At 45.0% G+C, this 27,993-nt stretch overlaps 1 protein-coding gene across 1 annotated transcript in view; it reads right to left on the bottom strand.

The window, feature by feature from the left end:
* Positions 1 to 12,660, bottom strand: part of CIST1 (colon, intestine and stomach enriched 1) — an 85,356-nt gene extending 72,696 nt beyond the window's left edge. Inside the window, exon 1 of the mRNA XM_073600680.1 lies at positions 12,484 to 12,660. Within this exon, the coding sequence (XP_073456781.1) occupies positions 12,484 to 12,550 (67 nt within the window). The 5' untranslated portion in view covers positions 12,551 to 12,660. The remainder of the gene's footprint in view (positions 1 to 12,483) is intronic.
* Positions 12,661 to 27,993: the final 15,333 nt, after the last annotated feature.

The raw sequence follows: 27,993 nt of genomic DNA, 5'->3' as shown, positions 1-27,993 counted from the left end.
ATAGTTGTTCTGTATGGTGCAAATTAGATGGTTAAATAAGGGTTTGTCACTTTCATTTGTGTGATTAATATGAGGCCCATCTAGTGTTTTGCACACATTCTAGCTTTATGCAAGTAAGGATTGTGCATGTTTTAAGTACACAGCGGTTGATTTACTAAAAGTAAGGGAGGTTGCACTTTGCAAAGGAATTTTCTCCAGAGCTCTAGTCATGTGCAAGGAAATAAAAAAAAAGAGCATTTTTCCTTGCACATGGCTGGAAACTGGAAGCCAGCAGAAGTTCACCTCATCCACTAAGCTCTGGGGCAAATTTCCTTGCAAAGTACAATTTCCCTTGCAAAAAAAACAGCCTATTTAGCTTTAGTAAATAAACCCCACAGAGTCAATTGGGTTTATTTACTAAAGTTGGAAAATGCAAAATCAGGCTCACTTCTGCATGGAAACCAATCAGCTTCTAACCTTAGCTTCTTTAGCCAGGACCGGTGCTAGACTGTTTTGCACCCTAGGCAAGACCAGCTAAGTACTTGCACCCCCCAGCCCCCCGTCAGCAATGTTATACCTGTCAAGAAATATAGGAGATTAAATAAAGTCCCCTGAATGAACACAAGGCTGTAATAGGTTTACCAGTCCAACTGCACCATCCAGGGAAAGGAACAAAGGGTTGTACCAACCACAAAAATTGGTTGCTTTATTAATCGTGACCAATTATGTCATATGCAATTGCCACGGGAGCTCCAGGAGAATAATCCGGATGTTTTTCGGAATTATCTCCGGATGACGGACCCCTGCTTTCACCAACTCTTGGCATTGTTGACCCCCTATAATAAGAAGCAGGACACATGCATAACGCTTTTATTTTATTTTTTGTTTGAATAATAATGATTTGATTTGGTATATTTTCAATATTTTTGGATGTATAGAATGCACTTTTTGGTTAAGTTCTATTGGCAGATAGCATGTCTAATTTTATTTGTTTTCTTTCTTTAATGCACAATAAAAAAATTGTGTACAATAATACTTATTGGTAGTTACATTTAAAAAAATACAATGTAAAATTGACAAGGGACACTAACATAGTTGTACCTTTGATCTTAAAAACTACGAGATAATAGTGTTGTGGTAACTTGCCCAAATAAAAAAAAAAAAAAGTAATAATATTATTCTTGATATCACTAGAAAAAAAAAAGCCTTTGAAAATGTGTTTGCAATAACTCTATCAGTATCACTAGCAAAGCAGCTTCATTATTATCCCATTAAAGAAGAAGAGAATGTGCACTGCATTTCGAGATTTCATAATTTGCCACTTCTCGAATGTTAATTCTCCATTACAAACGCTAGTTTACAAGACCGACCACTTCTGAGCATGCGTGTTTGTTTTTTAACAATCAGGAGTGCTTTATTAAAGAGAAATTCACAGTACAAAAATACAAAAGTATACAATTGGTACAGTGTCAGTATTTTACAAATGAATCTTCAAACACAGTCTTATTATACTTGTTATCTATCTCACATTGACTTGAGAGAGAAAATAAAATAAACTGGATGCAATAAGGGAATGTCACATTAATGTATCAGACCAGTTAGGGTAGGAGGAGAAGCCTAAGAGGGTGGGGGGGGAGACGCACATGAGGAGGGAAGGAAGAGACAAATAGCGAGGGGAAGATTATTCGGTCCCTGCAATGGTCACAGAATTCCTTAAAGAACAACCGATATCTAGTACAACCACCTCCCTGTTAAGTAGTCCATGGCAGCCAGACCTTATATAACTTTCAGGGACAACCCCGACTAATGTACGTCAACTTATACAGAGGCAATGCAGCATTAATTTTATTTTTCCAGGATGAGATAGAGGGAGGGCTGGCAGAAGTCCACTTACAGAGAATTTCTTTTTTGGCATAGTAGAGGAGTAACGATATTAGAATCTTGCTATGATGTGATTTTTGCTCATCCTCATGTATTCACAACAGGGCCAGCTCCGGTGTTCTGGGGACAGACAAGTCCATCCGGACATTTAGATGGTCAAACACCCCCATCCAAAAGGTCCATAGCACGGGGCAGTCCCAAAACATATGTAGATAGGTACCCATCTGCGTCCGACAATGGGTCCCTATCAGGATACATCCTGGAGAGTCTCACCGGAGTAAAATAAATTCTATGTAGGAATTTTATTTGTGTCAATTTGTCTCCGGCCGAGATTACCAATTTGGGGCCTTGCTCCAAGCAGTTCTCCCAATCCTCCCTGTCCAGGGCGGGGATATCTGACCTCCATGTATTCCACAACCTATCCATTTTGGGTGTATCCTTGGGTAGTAGGGTATAATATAAGGTAGAGAGAGGCTTCTCTAAGTCGCAACAGGATAATAGCTCCTCTAATGGTTCTAGCTGAAGGAGTGGGGGCACAGGGAACTGTGCCCTGACCGCATGTCTTAACTGGGCATACCGGAAGTACATCCATCCCGGAAGCTCATATGTCCTGGACATTTGAGCAAAGGACATCAATGAACCATTGGGTATGATATCTTTCAGTGTTTTTATGCCAAATCCTGCCCATAACTGGGGATCAGGGATTGTCCGAAAATGAGGTAGATTAGGATTTCCCCAAAGAGGCTGGACCGGTGCCCATCTCCCCTCAAGAGAAAAACCACGTCTAGCCGCGTTCCACACTAGAACCATTGCCTTTGTTGGGGCAGGTATGTCCTCATAGGCTTTTATCCCTCTGTATACTAAATTTTGTAGTGCCTGCATAGATCCAAATCGAGCCGCCTCTACACACACCGCAGCATTAGAACGGCTCCCTACTAACCACCAGTAGGTTGTTACGAGCATTGCAGCCCAATAATAGGTCCTTAAATTGGGAAGAGCAAGCCCTTCCAACTGTATGGGCAATTGCAATGTGGATTTGGCCAAGCGTGGAACAGAGCCGTTTCAGATAAAGGATATGACACATTTGTCCACCTCCCGAAAGAAGAATACCGGTATCCAGAGTTTCGGAAGAGGTAGTTAAACTTGGGTAATAGCATCATTTTCAAAATGTTTATTCACCCAAGGAGATTTAGGGGAAGACCAGACCAGGACTGACATCTCTCTTTAAAAAGGCGGAGTAGAGGGAGTATGTTAAGACTTTAATACTGTGCAACATCCCTGGCCACCCTAATCCCAATATATTTGAATTCCGATACCCATGTCAGAGGTAGATTACCAGCTGTATCAGAAGCCCGATTATCCAGGGGAAAGAGGACCAATTTTGACCAATTTATACGGATCCCTGACAGGGTACCGAATTTGTCAAAAAGGTCCAAGGTGGCTGTCAAGGAAGGCCCTGCATCATTTAAATAGAGCAGTGCGTCGTCCGCATAAAGGGATATTTTCTCTTCAAGTTTACCCAACTGCAATCCCTTAACCTCCACAGATTCCCTTACCAATATCGCCAGGGGTTCTACAGTGAGGGCAAATAAACTAGGTGACAATGGATAACCTTGACGAGTGCCCCTGTGGAGTGGGAAGGGATCAGAGATCCTATCATTCGTCCTCACCCTAGCCCTTGGTGCCTGATATAGCAACTGGAGCCAATGGAGAAATCCAGGTCCGAAACCAAATTGTTGCAGCACACCCATGAGATATTCCCACTCCACAGACTCAAACGCCTTCTCAGCGTCAAGAGAGGCGATCACCCTATTTCCAGTATTGTCATGTGTTATGGACAAGTTGAGAAAAAGATGTCGTATATTGATATCCGTGCCCTTTCCTGGCATGAACCCAGTTTGGTCAACATGGACCACTGTCGATATAACCGACGATAGACGTGTGGCTAGGATCTTGGCCAAAATTTTTGCGTCCACATTGAGTAATGAAATGGGCCTATACGACGCACACTCCTAGAGATCCTTACCGGGTTTAGGGATCAGAACAATGACCATAGACTCCATGACTCCATAGACTCGGGCAAATTATCCTCGCCAGCAAGTCGAGAGAAGAGGGATGCCAGTCTCGGTGCAAGGAGCTCAGCATTCTGGGAGTAAAACTCCGTAGGCAGTCCATCCACTCCCGGGGTCTTTCCACTCTGGAGGCCCCCTATAGCAGTTTGTACCTCCTCTAGGGAGATGTCCCCATCCAGCATCGTTCTATGTGCTTCAGATAGAGTGGGGAAGGGGATATTATTAAGGTATTCCAGCAGTTCAGATGGGGTATTATTGACCCTAGAAGTGTATAACTCTTTAAAAAAAGAGCAAAATCTATCGTTAACATCCTCCAGAGAGGTCAGTAATTCGCCCTGGTCATTGCGAACACTTGCAATATGTGTGGACCCCACCGGACCCCGTGTTAGCCAGGCCAACAGCCTCCCATTTTTATTGCCATATTCGAATATCCTTTGTGTAGAGTAAAGCATAGATTTTTTGGTTTGATCTACATTATATAAGGAAAGTTCCCTTAGGGCCCTTTGCCAGTCTTGATGGTTAGGGACAGTTGGGGACTCAATGTATGCCGCCTCGCATCTCCCAGCCTCCCCCTCCAACAACTCCAAGGACTGAGAAGCCTCTCTCTGTAATGAGGATATACGAGAGATATATTGCCCCCTGATCCAGGCCTTAAATGTGTCCCATAAGGTTGAGGGATGGGCAGATTCTCTGTTTCTTAACCAAAAATTACAAATGGCTTCCGACATTGCCTCCTGAATCCTGTCGTCCATTGCCCAAAACCTGGAAAGCTGCCATAACCTTGGGCTAGGGGATCTATCCAGGGAAATGGTAAGGCTGAGGGGAGCATGATCTGATATTCCCCTTGGCATGTGCCTAACTTCCCTTGTCCAGCATAGTGCTCCTGTGGATACGTATATCAGATCTATTCGGGAAAGGGCTCTATAAGAGGCAGAGTGACATGTGCATTCTCTATCATGTGGGTGGAAATGCCTCCAGGCATCAGTCAGCACAAACGTGGTCGCCCAATTTTGTAACTCCGACGAGATGCGGACCCCAGAAAGCAGTCTGTCCATCTCCTGAGAGGGCACCAAATTAAAGTCTCCAAAAAGAAAAACCTCCTGAGTATAGTACCCCATGACAATTTGCATAATATCATAGAGAAGTTGTGCCCTCGCAGGAGGTGGAAGGTACAGGCCCACTAGCACCAGTTGCTTTGCATACACTGTCATATGGATAATCACATATCGTCCCTCAGGATCTGTTCGTACATCAAGAACCTGAAATGGGAGGGACCTGCGGATCAACACACTCACGCCCCTGGCATAATTTAAGTATGTAGAGTGGTAATGTGCTCCTACCCAGGCCTTCTTGAGACCAAGGATTTTTGAGCCAATTAAGTGTGTCTCCTATAGAATGCATATATGTGGTATGGACTTCTGTAAAAATTTAAAAACAAGAGACCTTTTAATGGCTGAATTCAGCCCTCTGACATTCCATGAGATAATGGATATATTAGCCATATGGCAATTGGCAAGAGAGAAGTGATCCCGATCCACAAGTCCCAACCACCGCCCAGTTTGACCACACAGAAAAGAGATCCTCACAATACATTTCCTCCACTCCATCCACCAACTGAACAGTACTTAATGTGAGATTTATCAAGCAAGAAGGTACATCTGCAGGAAAAAATTGTGTACATAAGAGGCAACAGGCCCCCATCATTTGCAAAGCGACTCCAAACCTAAACAGAACATATACATTTCCCCAATATCTGCAATGGCAGATAACATACCCCCCCTCCCACATCTCCACTAAAACTGGTGATGCATATAAACCCTAAAACCCCAACTGTCACAACTTAGTAGGGGGCGTGAACTTTTAGCAAGAGGTGTTGTCCAGCATGACAACAGAGATGCTGGTGTAATGGCATAAGCATATATCTTTCTCCTGGGCAATTCAGGGGCACAAAACTTAATTGCAAACAACATTAAACCTTTACTTCCCCCTCGGCTTGTGATCAAAGCTCCTGAACCTTTCCTTAAGAACAGTACCGGTCAGTGCTCCATTACCAGATTTAGTCTCATTCATGCCTCATAATGGTTGCTGTTCTATATCGGAAGTATGTGGCAGAAGTCCATCAAAGCAATCTAGGAGCCCTCTCCGTCTGAGGAGACTGCATATCCATTCTTTTAGTATCCATACCTCCTGGAGCCACTGGCAGTCAGCAGAGCAAAGCGATTTGAAAAAATGTATATATGAATCAGCCTATAAGATTTACCTCTGACATTATCACCCATTCAGGCAGGCATCATTGTCACCACATAAGCGGCAGCAAGCAGTGTATCCAGGATGGCCATTCAACTATTGAACCTTGCTATCAAACCATTGCAATGGCAGTCCATTGCACCGCACAGGGTGAAATATAAGCTAGTGTTTCCGCCTTGTTTAGTTCCCTGCAGATCCCATCCAGACTGCTTACAGCGTCGAAGCCCATGGTTGCAGGAACCTCATGGCAGGCAAGAGCAGACAGCAGCCATCCCACACAACATAGTCCAGCAATCAATAACAGGATTCCACTTGTCACACGTACAATCAAACACTAAGACAGCTGTATCTCCAGTATAAATATGGGTTTACCTGATAAAAGTTTCCGCAGGGACCCCACAAGGCCGTGGCCGGAGAGCTGTAGTAACAAAAGAGTACCTCCAGAGTCAGGAGCAAGCCCTGCATGCCGCTGAGGGGGGGAGTTCAGGTAGCGATCCATTTAACGGCGGGCCGGTAGAGCTTCCAGCCAGGTGGCAGCTTCCCGAGGGGAGGTGAAAAAACGCACCGTCTCGCCATCCTGGACTCTCAGCCGGGTCGGGATTAGAATACTATATTTGATATTCCGCGCCCGCAGCGACACTTTAAACTGGTCAAAAGATCTGCGCAATTTTTGAGTCTCGACAGAGTAATCCGGAAAGAATAGCAGGTTTGTATTCTGGAACTTAGGCTCACCAGCTTCCCAGAGAATCTCATCCCGATCTCTGAAATTTAGCATCCGGAAGATCAGGGTGCGGGGGTTGGATCCTGGTGGTCCGAGAGCAGGAGGGATTCGATGGGCACGCTCCACAGTAAAGAAGGGGGAAAACTGAGCAGTAGTAGTGACCTCAATAATTCTTCCACAAAGACCGTGGGGTTCTTCCCTTCTGCCCCCTCCGGCATACCCACAATCCGGAGATTGTTCCTCCTGTTTCTGTTTTCCGTGTCGTCCACTTTATATTCCAAGGCCCGGACTTTTGTTTGTAACATGCGGATGGATGCTGTATGGTCTGTAACAGCATCCTCCATCAGACCCACTCGCTGTTCCACCTCCGTCACTCGTGAGCGAAGCTTGTCCAGGTCTTGTCGGATCAAGCCCACATCTAGCTGCACTGCTTCGATCTTGTTCGTCAAGGCAGCTTGACAGGAGGCAATCGCAGCCATTACCTCCGGGAACCCAAGCTGTGGCATCTCCGCCGGATCGTCAACTTCAGTCTGCGACGCCATGTTGGAGAGCAGCCTGGGAAAGTCCGCCACGTGGAGGTCTGTATTTAGACCTGTATCGTCCGGTAACTGTGGGAAACTAAGTTTTTCCGCCTTCCACCGCGTTTTGTATGGCATCTGGAGTATTTGGGTTAGTAGCCAAGTGTAAAGTTAGCCAGGAATCAGGATAATTATTCAACAGCCAGCAGAGCTCCGATTCACATGTCCTCCTAGGTTGCCATCTTGGACACGCCCCCCGAGCATGCGTGTTTGTAGTTTGGACTTTGTACTTTACACACGCTCGGAAAATCCGACAACGGACATTTGTCCGTGGAAAATTTTAAAACCTGCTATCCAACATTTGTCCGCAGAAAATCTGACAACAATTGTCTGATGGAGCATACAAACGGTCGGATTTTCCGCCAACAGCCTGTCATCGCACATTTCCCGTCGGAAAATCCGATCGTGTGTATGAGGCTTTAGTCTAGTATGGCTTCTAAGAGTCTTTCACCCATTGTTGTTTGTGCTAATTAACCCTGCTATTGTGTAAAAGAGTTTTGTGTTGATATTTATGATAATGTGTATTGTATAGTCAGTGAGCTAGAAGATGGCAAGTCTACCCTGAAAGGTCATATCTCTGAGTCACCAAATCTGGGTAAATGATTAGTAAACTAGCTTATGTTAATTAGGTTTCTGGTTACAGTTTGTATTGTCAGCATGCTGTATATATTTGTGTGTCATCTCAAATAAAAAAGTTCATGTTCAGCAACTAAACGAGTATTGCCTTGTTTGCTGTTGTCAGTGGTTGGATAATCTGATATCTATATTCAGACTGGGAGGAAGCGGTATATGACGAAAGCCCTCAAGCGGAGTGTGGGACATTTTGTTACAGAACCAATGACTGTTGTTGCCATCTTAAAGAGGGCAGTGTGGTGGCATACTGAGCTCCAGACATTGGAGCCAACAGGGTGTGTGGGGCAACCTGTCTGCATGACCTCAAAGACCCAGGCATAAAAAAAATTAAAATACGACAGGGACTACTGTAGGTCAAGGTCAAACAGTATGAACCAGCAACCGTGGCTGCGCCCTAGACAGCAGTGCACCCTAGGCGGCTGCCTAGTTCACCTAGTGGTAGCACCGGCCCTGTGTTCAGCTAAGCTTTGGCAATAAAACCTGGACGCTGATTAGTTTCTATGCAGAAGTGAGCCTGATTTTACACTGTCCAGCTTTAGTAAATTAACCCCAATGTGTTACTGTTAGAGCAGTAAGGATGTGGAACTCTCTTCCACGGTTGGTGGTGTCAGCTGGGAATGTAGATAAATTTAAAAAAACTTTTAGATGTGTTTCATGGCGAATTTAATATACAGGTGCATCTCATAAAATTAGAATATCATCAAAAAGTACATTTATTTCAGTAATTCAATTTAAAAAGTGAAACTCATATATTTTACTGTATATAGATGCTTTACACATAGAGTAATATATTTCAAGCATTTATTTCTTTTAATTTTGATGATTATGACTTACAGCTAGTGAAAACCCAAAATTCAGTATCTCCAAAAACTAGAATATTACATAAGGTCAATAAAGAAAGGACTATTAATACAGAAATGTTAGCTTACTGAAAAGTATGTCCATGTACAGTATAGTATGCACTCAATACTTGGTCAGGGCTCCTTTTGCATGAATAACTGCATAAATGCAGTGTGGCATGGAGACGATAAGCCTATGGCACTGCTGAGGTTACATAGTTACATAGTTACATAGTAGGTGAGGTTGAAAAAAGACACAAGTCCATCAAGTCCAACCTATGTGTGTGATTATGTATTACATTACATATCCCCGTATATTGCGGTCATTCAGGTGATTATCTAATAGTTTCTTGAAGCTATCAATGCTCCCTGCTGAGACCACCGCCTGTGGAAGGGAATTCCACATCCTTGCCGCTCTTACAGTAAAGAACCCTCTACGTAGTTTAAGGTTAAACCTCTTTTCTTCTAATTGTAATGAGTGGCCACGAGTCTTATTAAACTCTCTTCTGCGAAAAAGTTTTATCCCTATTGTGGGGTCACCAGTACAGTATTTGTAAATTGAAATCATATCCCCTCTCAAGCGTCTCTTCTCCAGGTGTTATGGAAGCCCAGGTTTCTTTGATAGCAGCCTTCAGCTTGTCTGCATTGGTGGGTCTGGTGTCTCATCTTCCTCTTCACAATACCCCACAGATTCCCTATGGGGTTTAGGTCAGGCGAGTTTGCTGGCCAATCAAGCACAGTGATACCATGATCATTAAACCAGGTATTGTTATTTTTGGCAGTGTGGGCAGATGCCAAGTCTTGCTGGAAAGTGAAATCAGTATCTTCATAAAGCTGGTCAGCAGAGGGAAGCATGAAGTACTCTAGAATTTCCTGGGAGAGGGCTGAGCTGACCTTGAACTTGATAAAACAGCATAGACCAACACCAGCAGATGATATTGCCCCCCAAGTCATCACGGACTGTGGACAATTTTGAATTTTATTTGGAAATTAAAGTCCCAGAGTCTGGTGGAAGAGTGGAGAGGCACAGAATCCAAGTTGCATGAGGTCCAGTGTAAAGTTTCCATAGTAAGTGATGATTTGGGGAGCCATGTCATCTGCTGGTGTTGGTCCGCTGTGTTTTTATCAAAAAAATTTCCAGCAGGACTTGGCACCTGCCAAAAGTACCAATACCTGGTTTAATGGCCATGGTATCACTGTGCTTGATTGGCCAGCTAACTGGCCTGACAATACCCCATAGAGAATCTGTGGGGTATTGTCAAGAGGAAGATTATAGACACCAGAACCAATAATGCAGATGAGCTGAAAGCCACTATCAAAGAAACCTGGGCTTCCATAACACCTCAGCAGTGCCACAGGCTGATCGCCTCCATGCCACGCCGCATGCAGTAATTCAATTCAGTTATGATGCAGTAATTCATGCAAAAGGAACCCCAACCAAGTATTTAGTGCATACAATACTGTACATGAACATACTTTTCAGTAAGCCAGCATCTCTGTATTAAAAATTATTTTTTTCCATGGTGTAATATTCTATTTTTCTGAGATACAAAATTTTGGGTTTTCACTAGCTGTAAGCCATAATCATCAAAATAAAAGAAAGAAATGCTTAACCACTTAAAGACCAGCCTCGTTTTGAGATTTTGGTGTTTACATGTTTAAAACAGTTTTTTTTTTGCTAGAAAATTATTTAGAACCCCCAAACATTATATATTTTTTTCCAACACCCTAGAAAATAAAATGGCCGCTATTGCGATACTTTTTTTCACACCATATTTGCGCAGCGGTCTTGCAAGCGCACTTTTTTGGGAAAAAATTAACTTTTTTGAATAAACAAATAAGACAACAGTAAAGTTAGCCCAATTTTTTTTTATATTGTGAAAGATAATGTTACGCTGAGTAAATTGATACCCAACATGTCACGCCTCAAAATTGCGCCCGCTCAAACTTTCTTATTTATTATCAAAAAAAAAAATTTCTTATTTATTATGCTTGATTTTATTTATTTTTACACTGTTTTTTTAAAAAAAAATTGGGTCACTTTTATTCCTATTACAAGGAATGTAAACATCCCTTGTAATAGAAAAAAGCATGACAGGTCCTCTTAAATATGAGATCTGGGGTCAAAAAGTCCTCAGATCTCATATTTGGACTTAAATGCAATAATTAAAAAAAAAAAAAAAATTGTCATTTGAAAAAATAACATTGAAAAAATGTGCCCTTAAGACTTATGGGCGGAAGTGACATTTTGACGTCGCTTCCGCCCTGCAGTGTCATGGAGACAGGTGGGACCCATCTTAACCTCACTCATCTCCATGCACAGCAAGTGAGAGGATGCGATCACCTCCGCCGCTGCTGACGGCTCCGGTAAGCGGCGGAGGGCACCGGATCGAGGCCGGAGGGAGGGGCCCTCTCCCGCCACCGATAAAAGTGATCTTGCAGCAAATCCACCACAGAGACCACTTTCATCTCATAGCTGACCGCCGGCCGAACACGGGGATACCAGGGTTATGACAGCTAGCTGCTGCCATAACAACGATATCCGTCCCCAAAGTAGGGATGTATATCTGCGTGCGGCGGTCGGCAAGTGATTAAAATATATCACTTTGTGTATAATAAATCAATCAATATAATATATGAGTTTCACTTTTTGAATTGAATTACTGAAATAAATTAACTTCTTGATGATATTCTAATTTTATGAGATGCACCTATACAAGAATATAGAAAATGGTACTGACATAAACACACACAGACATACTCAGGTTGAACTGGATGGATGGTTGTCTTTATTAAACCTTATGACCTACGTATGTAACTACTATGTATGTAATTTTTTTGGGTGTTGCTTGTGCTCCTGGCTGAAATATTAGGATAGTGTGGACCCATTCAAAAATCATGAGTTGAGGTTTTGGCCAAACACCCCACATGATAACTTTATGGTTAGCTAATTGATAACAAATGTCAAGGCATTGAAAAACCGAGCAGGAAACAATGCACAATTGATTACTTGTACTTGTACTCGTAGGTCCATGCACACTGGGTTAAAAAAAAAACGCCAGTTCCCATGGCAGAAAAAAAAAACGTGCATATAGACCATTTTTGTAAAGGAATTTAGTAGATCTTAGAAGCTTTTAGAGGAGCCTAGGAGCATTCACTGTTATTTTCTGCCTCTAAACGCTGAACATAAAATATGCCTTTAATTGTTCTAATGTACAGTACATGGACACATAGGATAACATTGAACTGCTTCTACAGGCAAAACACAAAACTCCTGTAGAAGCAACATTTTTTTTATAGACCTACTTTATTCTACATTCTGTTTCTAGTACAGATATACATCTATGCTACATTCTTTCCAAACCCAGGTACAGCTAGGCAAGAGTTCCTTTTTTTTTTTTTCTAGCAAATGTCATCTAATGTGTACAAATAACTGTGCGAATCCATATTCTGCGAAGTGCTACATATTCTATATACTTGATGCAATCTGTATCACAGATTGTACAACACACACACACACACACACTTGTTACCTCGAACAAATGGGACACTCAGCAGAACTAGAAGTAATAACGAGTAGAGATAGTGGGGTTCCGCCATGGTAGAAAGGTTTAGTCCAAAACCTGCTTGACAAATACCTTCTCACCACGTCTGTGTATCCTAGTGGCAAGGATATGAACAGGTGTAATCTGAGAATAGGTAAAACCTACTCTTAACTCTTTGTAAAGTACACAGTAGTTGCATCATGCGAGGAAAAAAAAAAAAAAGAATAGAAATGTCCATGTAAATATGAAGACAGCTGTTTTTTTTTTTTTTTACTGTGGAAATTCGTTTACATTAGTTTAACTTTTTATTGACTTTGCTCTGCTTAAAAAATCAACAAAATGCTGAAAAAATCTCTAGGACTTTATGTGTATCTTTAGCAGATATAGTATATACAGTGGGGACGGAAAGTATTCAGACCCCCTTAAATTTTTCACTCTTTGTTATATTGCAGCCATTTGCTAAAATCGTTTAAGTTCATTTTTTTCCTCAATGTACACACAGCACCCCATATTGACAAGAAAACACAGAATTGTTGACATTTTTGCAGATTTATTAACCATTTGCTTACTGGGCACTTAAACCCCCCTCCTGCCCAGACCAATTTTCAGCTTTCAGCGCTGACGCACTTTGAATGACAATTGCGCGGTCATACAACACTGTACCCAAATGAAATTTTTATCATTTTTTTCCCACAAATAGAGCTTTCTTTTGGTGGTATTTAATCACAGCTGGGATTTTTATTTTTTGCTAAACAAACTAAAAAAGATGGAACATTTTGACAAAAAAAAAAATCACGTTTCATAGTTTGTTATAAAATTTTGCAAACAGGTAATTTTTCTCCTTTATTGATATGTGCTGATGAGGCGGCACTGGTGGGCACTGATAGGCTGCACTGATGGGCACGGATAGGCACAGTTAAGGCGGCACTGATAGGCACAGTTAAGGCGGCACTGATAGGCACGGTTAAGGCGGCACTGATAGGCACAGTTAAGGCAGCACTGAAGGGGACAGATAAGGCGGTACTGAAGGGCACAGATAAGGCAGCACTGATGGCCACTGATGGGCGCTGATGGGTGGCACGGATAGGTGGCACTGATGGGCACTGATAGGTACCACTGATGGGGGGCACTGATGGGTGGCACTGATGGGGGGCACTGATGGGTGGCACTGATGGGCACTTATGGGCACTGGTAGGTGACACTGATGGGCACTGATAGGTGGCACTGATGTGCAGCACTGTTGTTGTGGCACTGATGTGGGCACTGATGGGTGGCACTGTGGGTGCTTATGGGTGGCACTGATGGGTGGCACTGTGGGCACTGATGGGTGACGCTGGTGGGCACTGGTAGGCGGCACTGCTGCCTATTGCCAGGTGTCACTGGCAGGGGGCAGATGATCGCTCGTGCATGGGACAACATCAATAGACGTAGTCCCGGCAATGTAGGTCCACGCTGTTGCCGTCATTTGGCAATAGCGTGGATCTGAAGCGGTTAAAAAAAGAAAAACTGAAATATCACATGGTCCTAAGTATTCAGACCCTTTGCTGTGACATTCATATATTTAACTCAGGTGCTGTCCATTTCTTCTGATCATCCTTGAGATGGTTCTACACCAGTGACGGCGAACCTTGGCACCCCAGATGTTTTGGAACTACATTTCCCATGATGCTCAACTACACTGCAGAGTGCATGAGCATCATGGGAAATGTAGTTCCAAAACATCTGGGGTGCCAAGGATCGCCATCACCTTCATTTGAGTCCAGCTGTGTTTGATTATACTGATTGGACTTGATTAGGAAAGCCACACACCTGTCTATATAAGACCTTACAGCTCACAGTGCATGTCAGAGCAAATGAGAGGTTTACCTTCCAACAAGACAATGACCCTAAGCACACAGCTAAAATAAGGAAGAAGTGGCTTCACAACAACTCTGTGACTGTTCTTGAATGGCCCAGCCAGAGCCCTGACTTAAACCCAATTGAGCATCTCTGGAGAGACCTAAAAATGGCTGTCCACCAACGTTTACCATCCAACCTGACAGAACTGGAGAGGATCTGCAAGGAGGAATGGCAGAGGATCCCCAAATCCAGGTGTGAAAAACTTGTTGCATCTTTCCCAAAAAGACTCATGGCTGTATTAGATCAAAAGAGTGCTTCTACTAAATACTGAGCAAATAGTCTGAATACTTAGGACCATGTGATATTTCAGTTTTTCTTTTTTAATAAATCTGCAAAAATGTCAACAATTCTGTGTTTTTCTGTCAATATGGGGTGCTGTGTGTATATTAATCAGGGAAAAAAATGAACTTAAATGATTTTAGCAAATGGCTGCAGTATAATGCCCCGTACACACGGTCGGATTTTCCGATGGAAAATGTCCGATCGGAGCGTGTTGTCGGAAATTCCGACCGTGTGGGCTCCATCGGACATTTTCCATCGGATTTTCCGACACACAAAGTTGGAGAGCAGGAGATAAAATTTTCCGACAACAAAATCCGTTGTCGGAAATTCCGATCGTGTGTACACAAATCCGACGGACAAAGTGCCACGCATGCTCAGAATAAATAAAGAGATGAAAGCTATTGGCCACTGCCCCGTTTATAGTCCCGACGTACGTGTTTTACGTCACCGCGTTCAGAACGATCGGATTTTCCGACAACTTTGTGTGACCGTGTGTATGCAAGACAAGTTTGAGCCAACATCCGTCGGAAAAAATCCTAGGATTTTGTTGTCGGAATTTCCGAACAAAGTCCGACCGTGTGTACGGGGCATAACAAAGAGTGAAAAATTTAAGGGGGTCTGAATACTTTCCGTCCCCACTGTATGAGACATTCCAGGCAACTAAATCAGTTAGTGAAATATTAATTCATTGCAGGCAACATTGCCAGTGTCTGAAGATATGGGACTTCAGTATATAAGCCCATGCAGCTTGTGGTAACATATATTTACAGTGGGTGTGGAAAATAATCTCATGTGATAAAATTATCACATTTTGTTGTCAGTTTTTATTTTATCCAACTGTATTTACGCAACCTATAACATCCAAGTGAAAGCTATAACACCATGTAAAAAAAACAAAAACAGAATCACCAGTAGGGGCTGCTGAAAGTTGTGGTCCACCTGTCACCCTGCCCAGCCCAGTATTCACTTCCCAATCACCTTGCATCAATGAACAGTCCACATGCTTGGTTTTTGTATTTTTATTGAGGGATTTGAAATTGGATAGGGATGGGAATATATGGGATGCCCAGTAGAATTACAGAACAGTCAATTTGGGACAGAACTATGTACACTCTTTATCATAGGTGTGCGCAGCCGATTGCATTAGGGTGTGCACCCCAAAGTTCAAACACACATGCGCAGTAGAGCAGTGGGTGGTGTTGGTGTCAGTTTTTTGTTTTGATTATTTTATTTTGTTATTTTTTTTTAAATATTTTTTTCATAAAAAAAGAATTATGAAAAATCTATTTTAAAAAAATTGTAACAAAATAACAAAATAAAATATTAAAAACAAAAAATATTCTTTTTTTTACAATGTGTTAGGAGCCCCATTGAGGGGTATTGGTGAAATAGCAGAGAAAGGGACTGAGGACAGAAATTTCCCAGTCCCTTTCTCTGTAGCCTCAGCTTCCATGGGGGTTAAGCAGGGGAAATCTGCATTGCACAGGGTGATTAGGGTGTGCCCAGGCACATCTGGCACACCCTGTGTGCACGCCTATGCTCTTTATACATGACACTTCTTCAAACTCCTCCTGCACAACACTTGCTTGCAGACTATCACTTTCTCTTCTCCTGCACTTAACTCTTAACCAAGAGACTAAAGGATGTAATTAAAGGATATGTAAATGTTCGTGTTTAAAAAAAAAAAAATGTCATACTTACCTCCTCTGTGTAGTTGGTTTTGCACAGAGTGGCTCCGATCCTCCTCTTCTAGAGTCCCTCAGCAGCGCTTCTGGCTTCTCCTATTCTCGAGTGCCCCATTGGAGAGACGCTCTCCCTCGGGGGCACTTGTGCAGGCGCGCTCCTGAGTCCTGCCGCTGCGTCCATTGACACAGACAGCAGGACTCGGCCCCGCTCCCGCGTCATTGGATTTGATTGACAGAAGTGGGACCCAATGGCTGCGCCGCTATCAATCTATCCAATCAGGACCAGATACACTGGCTGGAGCTGATGTGCTCATCCCCGTCACTGGAAAGACCGGGTTTAGGTAAATAAAAGGGGGGCTCTGGGGGGCTGCTGCATCACAGGAGCTTTTCCACCTTAATGCATGGAATGCAAAAAGGTGAAAAACCTTGAGGATTTACAACCCCTTTAAAGCAAAAGGTGGTTCAACAAAATGCTGACACAAGAGGCGATCCTTTTTTCCAACTCAGTTATTGTGTTTTTGAATTAAGAAAAAAAAAAAAAAATTCTGACATGCTGGTGTTTAATCTTTCACTTGAATGTTATAAGTTGCACTAGGTAAATACGGCTGGATAAAACAAAAACTGTGCTTGTCTTCATTAAAAGCTGCAAAGCAACAAAATGTGATTATTTTAAAGGGGGTGACTCTTTTCTATACCCACCGTATAAGCGAATGTGACAAAATTAAAATTGACTTACATTTTTTATATTCTATACTTTTTAATTTTGCACTGAAGTCAATGGGAGAAGATTTTTGTTTATGAATAGTGCTGATATACAAATTTGGGTTGAACTCAGATTCATGTCTCAATTCCAAAGTTTGAACTCAATCACTTCGAATTGGTCCTTTGAAAGGCTGCTAGACAAGCTATTGTTGCCCACACGACATGGGAAGCCACCACAGCAGGAACCTTTGCTAGGGAAAAAAAACAGGTACATTTGACTGGAGAAGGACTTTTTTTTGCATAAAATGCCAACAGGGCTAAAAGCAGTCAGAAGCAGAAGAAAGTTGCCTAAAAAAATTGTTAAGGTCCTCACTTGATGTTGAGTAATAATTAGCTAGTTGCACTACAATTTCATTTTAGCACCAACAGGCCTGTGGGCGGGGTCTAGCTGCACCCCTGTACATGGGGTAACACCTCGCCCAAAGGCATGCCCACCAATGCCTGGAGTTCCTCCATAAGATGTTTCTTCCCTGTAACTATACACTTGTAACTAGGGCTGTTACTGATTAAGATTTAGCACCGTTGTTATGGCAACGGCCGAAGCCGAACATAGCGGGGCATGGCTAGGACGTCACACGTCATAAACTCAGCCTCACCATACCCATAATCTCAGCCTTACTGTGCCCATAATCGCAGCCTCACCATGCCCATAATGCTGTCTCACCGTACCCATAATCTCAGCCTTACCGTGCCCATAATCGCAGCCTCACCATGCCCATAATGCTGTCTCACCGTGCCCATAATTGCAGCCTCACCGTGCCTATAATCGCAGCCTCACCCTGCCCATAATGCTGTCTCACCGTGCCCATAATTGCAGCCTCACCGTGCCTATAATCGCAGCCTCACCGTGCCCATAATGCTGTCTCACCGTGCCCATAATCGCAGCCTCACCGTGCCTATAATGGCAGCCTCACTGTGCCCATAATGCAGTCTCACCGTGCCCATAATCGCAGCCTCACTGTAGTCAGTGCCTGTGCCTGGATTACACAGTCTGCGGGCATCTCCCGCTGTGTCTCGGAGCTGAGTGTGAAAACTTTGGCCGCGCTGTGAGAAAAGTCCCGCCCTCCTCCTAGATCAGATTGTGTGATAGACAGAACACTGCGTCTATCACACGAGCTGATCTAGAAGAACGGGACTTTTCTCACAGCGCGGCCAAAGTTTTCACACTCAGCTCTTAGACACACAGCGGGAGATGCCCGCAGACTGTGTATGACATATAGTGGAGGAGGAGGAGGAGGGAGCGGAGCGCTGTGCTGCAGCCACAGCTTGGCCCAAAGTGGCCCCAGGGCAGGCAGCCTATCGATCAAAAAAATTAACGATTAATCAAAGAATTAATCGTTAATTTCCGCAGCCCTACTTGTAACTGATGTATGTGTTGCATTTGGAGGGACATGCAGAGCCAATGCCTCCTCCACCAGTCCAGCGTACCGCCGCCACCTCACTCCCAGTAACAGAATAGAGCCGGACAAATAGTGCGGGTCCCATGCATGACCTAAGTTAACGCTTTCCTTCCCGTACCTAGTAATCAGGCCTTAGATCAACGTAACACTAGTCTGCTCCCGTTGTCCGGAGGAGACGGACAGCTAGGGAGGGAGTCAGGGCACCGACTCCCTCACTACCGAAGAATCCAATCCATTAGGGGCGCCCGGGTGCCGCCCCCTCTCTCCAGGCCACCCCCTATATGGTAATGGATAGATTCAGGTTCTTCCAGTGGGAAAATTTTTTGGGGGGGAGGCAAACAGTATGGGGTGGCATACTGTTTGCCGCCCCCCCAAAAAAATTCCCATTAGCCGCCACTGGAAGAACCTGTCACATATCTAGGTACCACGCCAAAAAAACTGGTTGCTGTAGCTGTTCTTCCTTTTCGGTTACCCATAGCAACTACCCCCTCTTCTTTGCCTTGAGAGTTCATATTATGTAGTGGTGTTACGCAAACCCCATAGTGCTTTAACAGACCCAGGTTCTTTAGGAATACACCAAAAGCCAACATGCACCACTCGAATAATTTCTGACCAGGCTCAAAGCGGCTGAAATAACTTTTACTTAAAATTCAGCAGAACATGTATAACATGAATAAATGTTCTTTTCCTAACTACAGCTGTGTCTTAAGCTGCAAAGGTGGCAAAGGGAGAGTGTAAATATTCTGTGGCTGCAATGTTGTGCATCGGGGTGTGGCAAAAATTATCCTCACTGTCAGTGGTGGCCCGTGCATTGTGTTTCATGCGCCCAACCCCTTTCAGGACGCCAGACGCATGGATTCCTATTGCGGGGGTGGGAGGGGGTGGAACTTTTTGAAGCACCTGATTAGAGCAGATGCTCTAATAGGTTTCAAAATAGGGTGGGCTCGGGGCGCAGAGAGTGCACCCTGATCCCACCCAATTGTGTGACAATAGCAAATACATTTTTGCTATTTTCACAGTAACCTTCCTCCCTGCCAATCAGGAGGCAGGGCATTAGACCTGCTTCCTGATTGGCCAAAGCACCAAGCCACCCTATTGGATGCCCGGCGCTTAGAAAGAGGAGTGGAGGAGACACGCGCTGGAGTGGAGGTCGCCGCTCTGGTGCACTTGGAGAGGAGATGCTGCCTAGCGGTAAGTGCCAGGAGGTCTGTCAAAGCCGTGCGGGGGGGGGGGGTTTGGGGGTGCTGCCAGAGGGATGAGCCCCGCGAGTGGGGGGGGGGGGGGGGGGCGGTGGGCACAGTGGCTGCATATGCTGGGCACAGTGACTGTATTTGCTGGGCACAGTGGCTACATATGCTGTGCACAGTGGCTGCATATGATGGGCACACTGACTGTATTTGGTGGGCACAGTGGCTGCACATGATGGGCACAGTGGCTGTATTTGGTGGGCACAGTAGCTGCACATGATGGGCACAGTGACTGTATTTGGTGGGCACAGTGGCTGCATTTGGTGGGCACAGTGGCTGCATATGCTGGGCACAATGGCTGCATATGCTGGGCACAGTGGCTGCATATGCTGGGCACATTGGCTGCATTTGATGGGCACAGTGGCTGCATATGGTGGGCACAGTAACTGTATTTGGTGGGCACAGTGGCTGCATATGATGGGCACAGTGACTGTATTTGGTGGGCACAGTGGCTGTATTTGGTGGGCACAGTAGCTGCATATGCTGGGCACAGTGGCTGCATATGATGGGCACAGGGGCTGCATTTGATGGCAAAGTGGCTGTATTTGATGGGCACAGTTGCTGCATTTGATGGGCACAGTTGCTGCATTTGATAGACACAGTTGCTGCATTTGATGGGCACAGACGGCTGCCTTTGATGGGCACAGACGACTGCATTTGATGGGCACAGTGGCTGCATTTGATGGACACAGTGGCTGCATTTGCTGGACACAGTGGCTGCATTTGCTGGACGCAGTGGCTGCATTTGCTGGGCACAGTGGCTGTATTTGCTGGGCACAGTGGCTTCATTTAATAGGCACAGTGAGGCTGCAATTGATGTTTTTTCTAAAAGTATTTTTCAGAATTTTTCAGTTTGTTTGCGCCCCCCCCCCCCCAAAACATTTTGAGCACTAGCTGCCACTGCCCACTGTTGCGTTCAATGGGAAGTACCACCTGCAATCCATTCCCATCTGGAGAGTAGGTAGCAATGTGAATGTAAACAAGGCCTTAGGCATTTTCAAAACCTGTAATTTAAAGGATTTGTAACTTGTAATAAAAAGAGTTTAATTCCAACTCACGCATAGCCTCGGTACACACAATAGTGCATAATTTTGCCAGTACAAATGCCAATGGTTTTCATGTTGCAGCATTTGGTGGATGTCCGAAACTCGTAACTGACTAACTGCTTGTGACTCACTCCTATTCAAAATAATTGAAGCAGTTAAAGGAGAAGTATGGGGTCTAAAAAAAATAAACACCCATACTCATCTCTATGCTGCAGCTGCGGAGTGATGCTGCAGCTGTCCCACTGTGGCACCAAGACTGCTCAGTTCTCAGTCAGCTTGGAGTGCAGAGCAGTGGCTGTCAGTCACCGCTCTCCACTTCGCTCCTCCAGCACTCACTGGAGCACTGGGCTGGAGAAGGGGAGGCCGCAGCTGGCCCTGGCCATCAGCCACATGCTGAGAGCTGGAGTCAGCTGTCAATCAGGCAGCTTGGTGGATCTTGACAATATTGTCAGGATCCTTCCAGAGCCTGGAGTAGCTATGCCACGTCTGCTCACAAGGAGCAATAGCTGATTCTGGGTCACAGGAGAGCAAAAGTAAGTGCACTCCTGTGATCCGAAAGGGAAGTGTGGCCAAAAAAAGCTTTGCCCATACTTCTCTTTTAAGTATTTCGTAGGGTGGTTAGAAAAGTTTTAAAAGCATTTCAAGTTCTTATCTCCCATTGAATCTCTTCCTGCATGACACAATATATGATCAAGAATAACAAGTTACCATCTATTTCCCTGCGACGTGGCAAAAAATGATCATTCAAAATGTCAACTTGACACATCTCTTCGACAGATCTCTTACCCATTCCACACTTCTTTTCCACATCTTTTTGACTCTTCTACAATGAAACAAGTGATTTAAGCGGAGTACAAACAGTTTTTTTTGTTTTGTTGCTCAACCAACAGGTTGAACAAAAAAACCTCAAAGATCCCTGCATCAATACATTCACTGTGGATGCAGGGATCTCCCCTGCTATGTCTTTCTATAATGACTGGAAGAACTCCCTCCAACCTCGCCAGAATTTTACTGATCAGCGCTTGCAGACAGCCAACCAGCGCTTTCGATTTGGACCATCCTATCAAACAGCGTGGATACATTTCTCCTATCAAAACGTAGTACTTTGTAGCATAATAAGTTGGGCAGCTCTCTGTCCCGATCTGCAGGCCCTTCTGCCCCCACCTGCTGTGAGTATGATAGTGGCACCCAGACAGGAGACTCCAGAGAGAACACCCAGCTGCTATGTGCCTCTGCCCTGGTAGGACTGTGCAGGAGAGAGTGTAAATGAAAGGAGGACTGTGATGTAAATGAGGAGAGGGGGACTATGACTGCAAAAAGCATGGTGCTGTGTAATGGGGGCACGGTGATGTGTAATATGGGCATTGTGATGTGTAAAGGGGGCATGGTGATGTGTAATATGGGCATTGTGATGTGTAAAGGGGCACAGTGATGATTAAAGAGGGCATTGTGATATGTAAAGGGGGCACGGTGATGTGTAAAGGGGGACACTGTGATGTGAAGGGGAACACAGGACACTGTTTGACTGCTTTAAAGGCGGGACTCTGATGTAAAGGGGAGTGGGACTGTGATGTGAAGGGGGTCTGTGATGTAAAGGGGGGCTGTGGATACTGATGAAAAGGGGGGAAGCTGTGATGTTAAAGGGGGGGTTGTAAGGTGAAGGGGACTGAAGACAGTGATGTAAAGAGGATGCTATGAAGAGTAGGCTGAAGACACCGATGAACAGGGGAAACTGTGATGTTAAAGGGGGCTGTGTAGTGTTACAGCACCATCTTGAGATTTGGACCTCCGTCGGGAGAAAAGGTTACCAACTGGACCTTTGTAAATTTTAATTAAAGACCCCTTCACCAAACAATATCCTTCTTCTTCAAAAATAATCCATACATATCCACTACTTAATGGCCCTGTAATCAATTTTTCATGAAATTGTTTCTTGTGTTTTTCTGCCATCTTGCAATGTCCTCCATTTGCCTGGATCGAGCAGTGCATGTTAGTTGTGGTCATGTACCCTACTCTATGCACACTACACATCCCATAGTCCACCCCATAAGTGAGCAAGAGAGGGTGGCTATGTTCCTACATACAGTGGGACTGTGGAGAATGAATGCAGCCAAAAGAAAAAAAAGAATGGTACTTTTTATTGTATTTATGAATACATACTTGAATAGAATTATATTTCTTTAAACCAAAGTTTAGTCTCACTTTAACCTGGCCTGACTATTAAGACACTCCTCTTCTATCGTATCTATATAGTCAATTATCTGTCAAAAAATTAAAAAGATTTGTAATTCTTAGGTATCGTCTAAGCATCTCAAATGGTATAAATTCACCTTTTTCATTCAGGAAAATCCCTCCCCTTAAATTTCTTCCTGCTTCTTGCAGTTAAGAAATGAAAATGAACAATGTCCCTTGTTCTGGTGCCAGCTGTCAAAGTTGAAACCCTCTGCCTTCTGCCATACCTCACAGCCGTAGTCCTCTAATGCCACAGTGGTAATAGAACCAAGGGACCTGTGACAGACACTCGTCAAGAGCGACGACTATGCCTGTGCTTTCGGCCAAACGCCTCCATTCATAGATGTTGTACTATAGGTTGCATCAATAAAAAGTCTGCTAAGATTGGAGGAGGTGGACCTTTCTTTCATTCGTCAGTTCTCCATTCATACATGGCTTTTCATTAATGGAATTTATAGTACAGCTTCTATGAATGGAAGATGGGGCACAAAGGGCGGGTATAGGCAGCACGCTTGACAAGTGCCTGTGGCAGGTCCTTTTGCTCTATTAACCACCAGAACACCAATAGATTACAGCTGCAGGGTATGAGAGGGGGGCAAAGGAAAGAGAATTTCGATTATGACAGCTGGCATCATCATAAGACACACTTTGGGTTCAATGGAAGTAAAAATTTTAAAAATGATATTGTGTCCACACAGCTGATGTCTATTCCCCCTCACTCCTAGCTGCTTTATTACTGCTGCACTTCATAAAATGACAAAATAAAATTAAAATAATGTGCAGCGCTTATCTAATATAAATCAGATACTAAACCATATATAACAATTATATGTGAAAAAATGTGGCATAATACAAAATACATAAACCAATAAAGTAAAAAAAAAATTCTCAAAACCTCCTTATAAATATAAATGTGTACATTTTATTGTTTGCTAAATAAACTAAAAAAGACCAAACATTTTGAAAAACAAAACATTTTTCCTAGTTTCTGTTATAACATTTTAAGTCGTTTTCCTTCCTAACTGATGTGCGCTGACGAGGCTGCACTGATGGGCACTGATGAGGCTGTACTGATGTGTACTGATGTGGCTGCACTGATGTGTAGTGATGAGGCTGCACTGATGGGCACTGATGAGGCGGCACTGATAAGCTGCACTGATGGGCACTGATGAGGTGGCACTGATGGGCACTGCTAGTTGGCACTGATGGGCGCTGACTGGTTTTGAAGCCGCAAGGCTTCACTGCCAGTTTCCCTTAGTCAAAATGGTGGCGCCAGCACCTAGTAGCTGATTGAAAAATAGGCTTGGGTGAGGACAATGCTGAATCCCTGGATAGGTAGGTGTCCTAATATTAAAAGTCAGCAGCTACAGAATTTGTAGCTGCTGACTTTTAGGGCACTTTCACACTGGGGCGTTGGGGGCGTCGGCGCTTTTTTAGCTTTACCGTCGTTTTAGCAGCACTTTTCGGCCACCAGCGGGGCACTTTTAACCCCCGCTATCGGCCGAAAAAGGGTTAAAAGTGTATACTCCATTCCTAAAGCGCTGCAAAGATGCTGCTTCCAGGACTTTTTTTTATTGTCCTGCAAGCACCCTGCTCCAGCGTGAAAGCACTCAGGCTTTCACACCGGAGTGACAGGAGAGGCGCTTTACAGGCGCTTTTTTTAGCGCTATAGAACCTGTGAAGCGCCTCAGTGTGAAAGTAGCCTTAGACCCCTTTCACACTGAGGCGCTTTGCAGGCGCTATAGCGTTAAAAATAGCGCCTGCAAAGCGCCCTGAAACAGCAGCTCCATTCACTCCAGCGTGAAAGCCCGAGGGCTTTCACACTGGAGCAGTGCACTGGCAGGGCGTCAGAAAAAGTCCTGCCAGCAGCTTCTTTGGAGCGCATTAGGAGCGGTGAACTTACTGCTCCTAAAGCGCCCCTGCCTATTGAAATCAATGGGCAGCGCCACCGAACGTCTGGCAAAGCGCTACTGTAGCAGCGCTTTGCGGGCGGTTTTAACCCTTTTTCGGCCTCTAGTGGGGGTTAAAAGTGACCGATTAGCGCCGCAAAAACGACGGTAAAAAAATAGCTGCGTTTTACCACCGACGCCCGGGGCGGCTCAGTGTGAAAGGGGCTCTAAGACCCCTTTCACACTGACGTGCTTTGCAGGCGCTATACAGCTAAAAATAGCACCTGCAAAGCGCCCTGAAAGAGCCGCTGCTGTCTCTCCAATGTGAAAGCCCCGAGGGCATTCACACTAGAGCAGTGTGCTGGCAGAACGCTAAAAAAAGTCCTGCTAGCAGCATTTTTGGAGCGGTGAAGGAGCGGTGTATACAACGCTTCGGCAGCGTGGCTATACTGCCGGCATAGCTCTGCTGCAGCAGCACTTTGCGGTGGTTTTATCCCTTTCACGCCTGCTAGCGGGGGGGGTAAAAGTGCCCCACTAGTGGCCGAATAGCGCCGCAAAATTGAGGATAAAGTGCCACTAAAAATAGCGGCGTTTTACCGCCAACGCACCCACCGCCCCAGTGTGAAAGGGGTCTACAGCGCTAAAAATAGCGCCTGCAAAGCGCCCTGAAAGAGCTGCTGCTGTCTCTCCAATGTGAAATCCCAGAGGGCTTTCACACTGGAGCGGTGCGCTGGCAGGACGCTAAAAAAAGTCCTGCTAGCAGCATCTTTGGAGCGGTGAAGGACACCACTCCTAAACTGCTCCTGCCCATTGAAATCAATGGGGCAGCGCTGCTATACCGCTGGCATAGCGCTGCTGCAGCAGCGCTTTGCGGTGGCTTTAACCCTTTCTCAGCCGCTAGCGGGGGGGGGTAAAGCGCCTTGCTAGCGGCCGAATGGAGCTCCTTCTGAGACCCCTTTCACAGTGGGGCGCTTTGCAGGCGCTACATCGCTAAAAATAGCGCCTGCAAAGCGCCCTGAAAGAGCCGCTCCTGTCTCTTCAGTGTGAAAGCCCCGAGTGGTTTTAACCCTTTTGCGGCCGCTAGCTTGGGTTAAAAGCGCCCCGCTAGCGGCTGAATACCCCTGCAAATACGACGGTAAAGCACCCCTAAAAATAGAGGTGCTTTACCGTCGCCACCGCCCCCGCACAAGTGTGAAAGGGGCCTTAAGGCCCCTTTCACACTGGGGCGGTTTGCAGGCGCTATTGCGCTAATAATAGCGCCAGCAAACTGACCTGAAACAGCCGCTGTTGTCTCTCCAGTGTGAAAGCCCCGAGGGCTTTCACACTGGAGCGGTGCGCTAGCAGGGCGGTAAAAAAAGTCATGCTAGCAGCATCTTCGGAGCGGTGAAGGAGCGGAGTGTATACCGCTCCTTCACCGATCCTGCCCATTGAAATCAATGGGACAGCGCGGCTATACCACCGGCAAAGCGCCTCTGCAGAGGCGCTTTGCGGTGGTTTTTAACTCTTTCTCGGCCGCTAGCGGGGGGTAAAACCGCCCCGCTAGCGGCCGAATACCGACGGTAAAGCGCCGCTAACAATAGCGGCGCTTTACCGCTGACACCGCCCCAGTGTGAAAAGGGCCTAAGACCCCTTTCACACTGAGGCACTTCTAAACTGTCAGTAAAACACTGAGCGCTTTTGAAGAGCTTTTCAGGCGTTTTTTAAGAACTTTTCAGGCGTTTCTGAAGAGCTTATCATTCATTTCAATGAAGAGGGGTGTTTTTTTCACTGCCCTACCAGCTCACTGTGCCAGTGTGAAAGCATTCATTGATTTTAATGGAAATAGGTTTCACACCTCTGTGTGAAAGGGATCTAAGCCTAGAAAACGGCGCTATTTTTAGCGGTGCTTTACCGTCGTTTTAGCGGCGGTATTCGGCCACTCGCGGGGCGGTTTTACCTCCCTGCTAGCGGCCGGGAAAGGGTTAAATCCACCTCAAAGCCCTGCTGCAGTAGCGCTTTGCTGGCGGTATAGCCGCACTGCCCCATTGATTTCAATAGGTAGGAGCGGTGAAGAAGCGGTGTATACATCGCTCCTTCAACGCTCCAAAGATGCTGCTAGAAGGACTTTTTTTAGCGTCCTGCCAGCGCACTGCTCCAGTGTGAAAGCCCTCGGGGCTTTCACATTGGAGACACACCAGCGGCTCTTTCAGGGCGCTTTGCAGGTGTTATTTTTAGTGCTGTAGCGCCTGCAAAGCACCTCAGTGTGAAAGGGGTCATAGTGCTCTGTAATCTTTTTTCATTAAATAGTTTCTTACTGTGTTTTTGTGCCTCCTTGTATCATCCTCCGTGAGCTCCCACTTTTGTGTTAATAAAAGGGGAAGACAAAAAACGGGCGACCATGTATTCCAATGGAACGCCTCACACTGATCTGTCAAGGGACAGGTGCGTTTTTAAAAATCCTGCTTGCTGCATTTTTGGTACGGTAAATAATTTGCACAAAAAACGCACCCCCCATTAAAATCAATGGAAAACGCAGCAAAAACCCATCAAAAATGCACCCATGGTGTGTTTTTGGTGCATTTTTTGAGCCACGTGTCATATTAAAAACGCACCGCAAACGTAGTAAACACATATGTGTGAAATGAGCTGCTGTGCTTGCGTTTCCTGCAGGAAAAAGATCATGCACCTTTTTAACCACTTCCCACCAGTAGGACGTCAATGGAAGTACTTGGGTTGAAGTGGTTATAACGGGATGATGCAACTACAGGCATCATCCTGTTATCTTTTTTTCCAGCCAGCGATTTTCTTTTTTGTAAAAGTGGCTGATTAGCCGCTGGATTACTTTTACAGGCAGTGGGAGGGGACGTCCCTACCTCTCAGTCTGCCCCCCAGCGCCTCTCACACAAGAGAGCCCGGGATCCGATGATTTTTTTTTTTTTTTGAGCTCATGCATTCCAAGGTAGAGAAGAGATTTGGGATCTTATAGCCCCCAGATGTCTCCATAAAGAGGACCTGTCATCAGTGATGTATTTTGGTTTTGTGCTGCCCTAGGCAAGACTAAAATTGGGCGCCCCCCC

Source organism: Aquarana catesbeiana, linkage group LG01 (assembly GCF_042186555.1).
Source record: "Aquarana catesbeiana isolate 2022-GZ linkage group LG01, ASM4218655v1, whole genome shotgun sequence".
In the NCBI taxonomy this organism is placed as follows: Eukaryota; Metazoa; Chordata; class Amphibia; order Anura; family Ranidae; genus Aquarana; species Aquarana catesbeiana.
The sequence above is the reverse complement of the archived record's forward strand: the minus strand, read 5'-3'. Positions and strand labels throughout refer to the sequence as shown.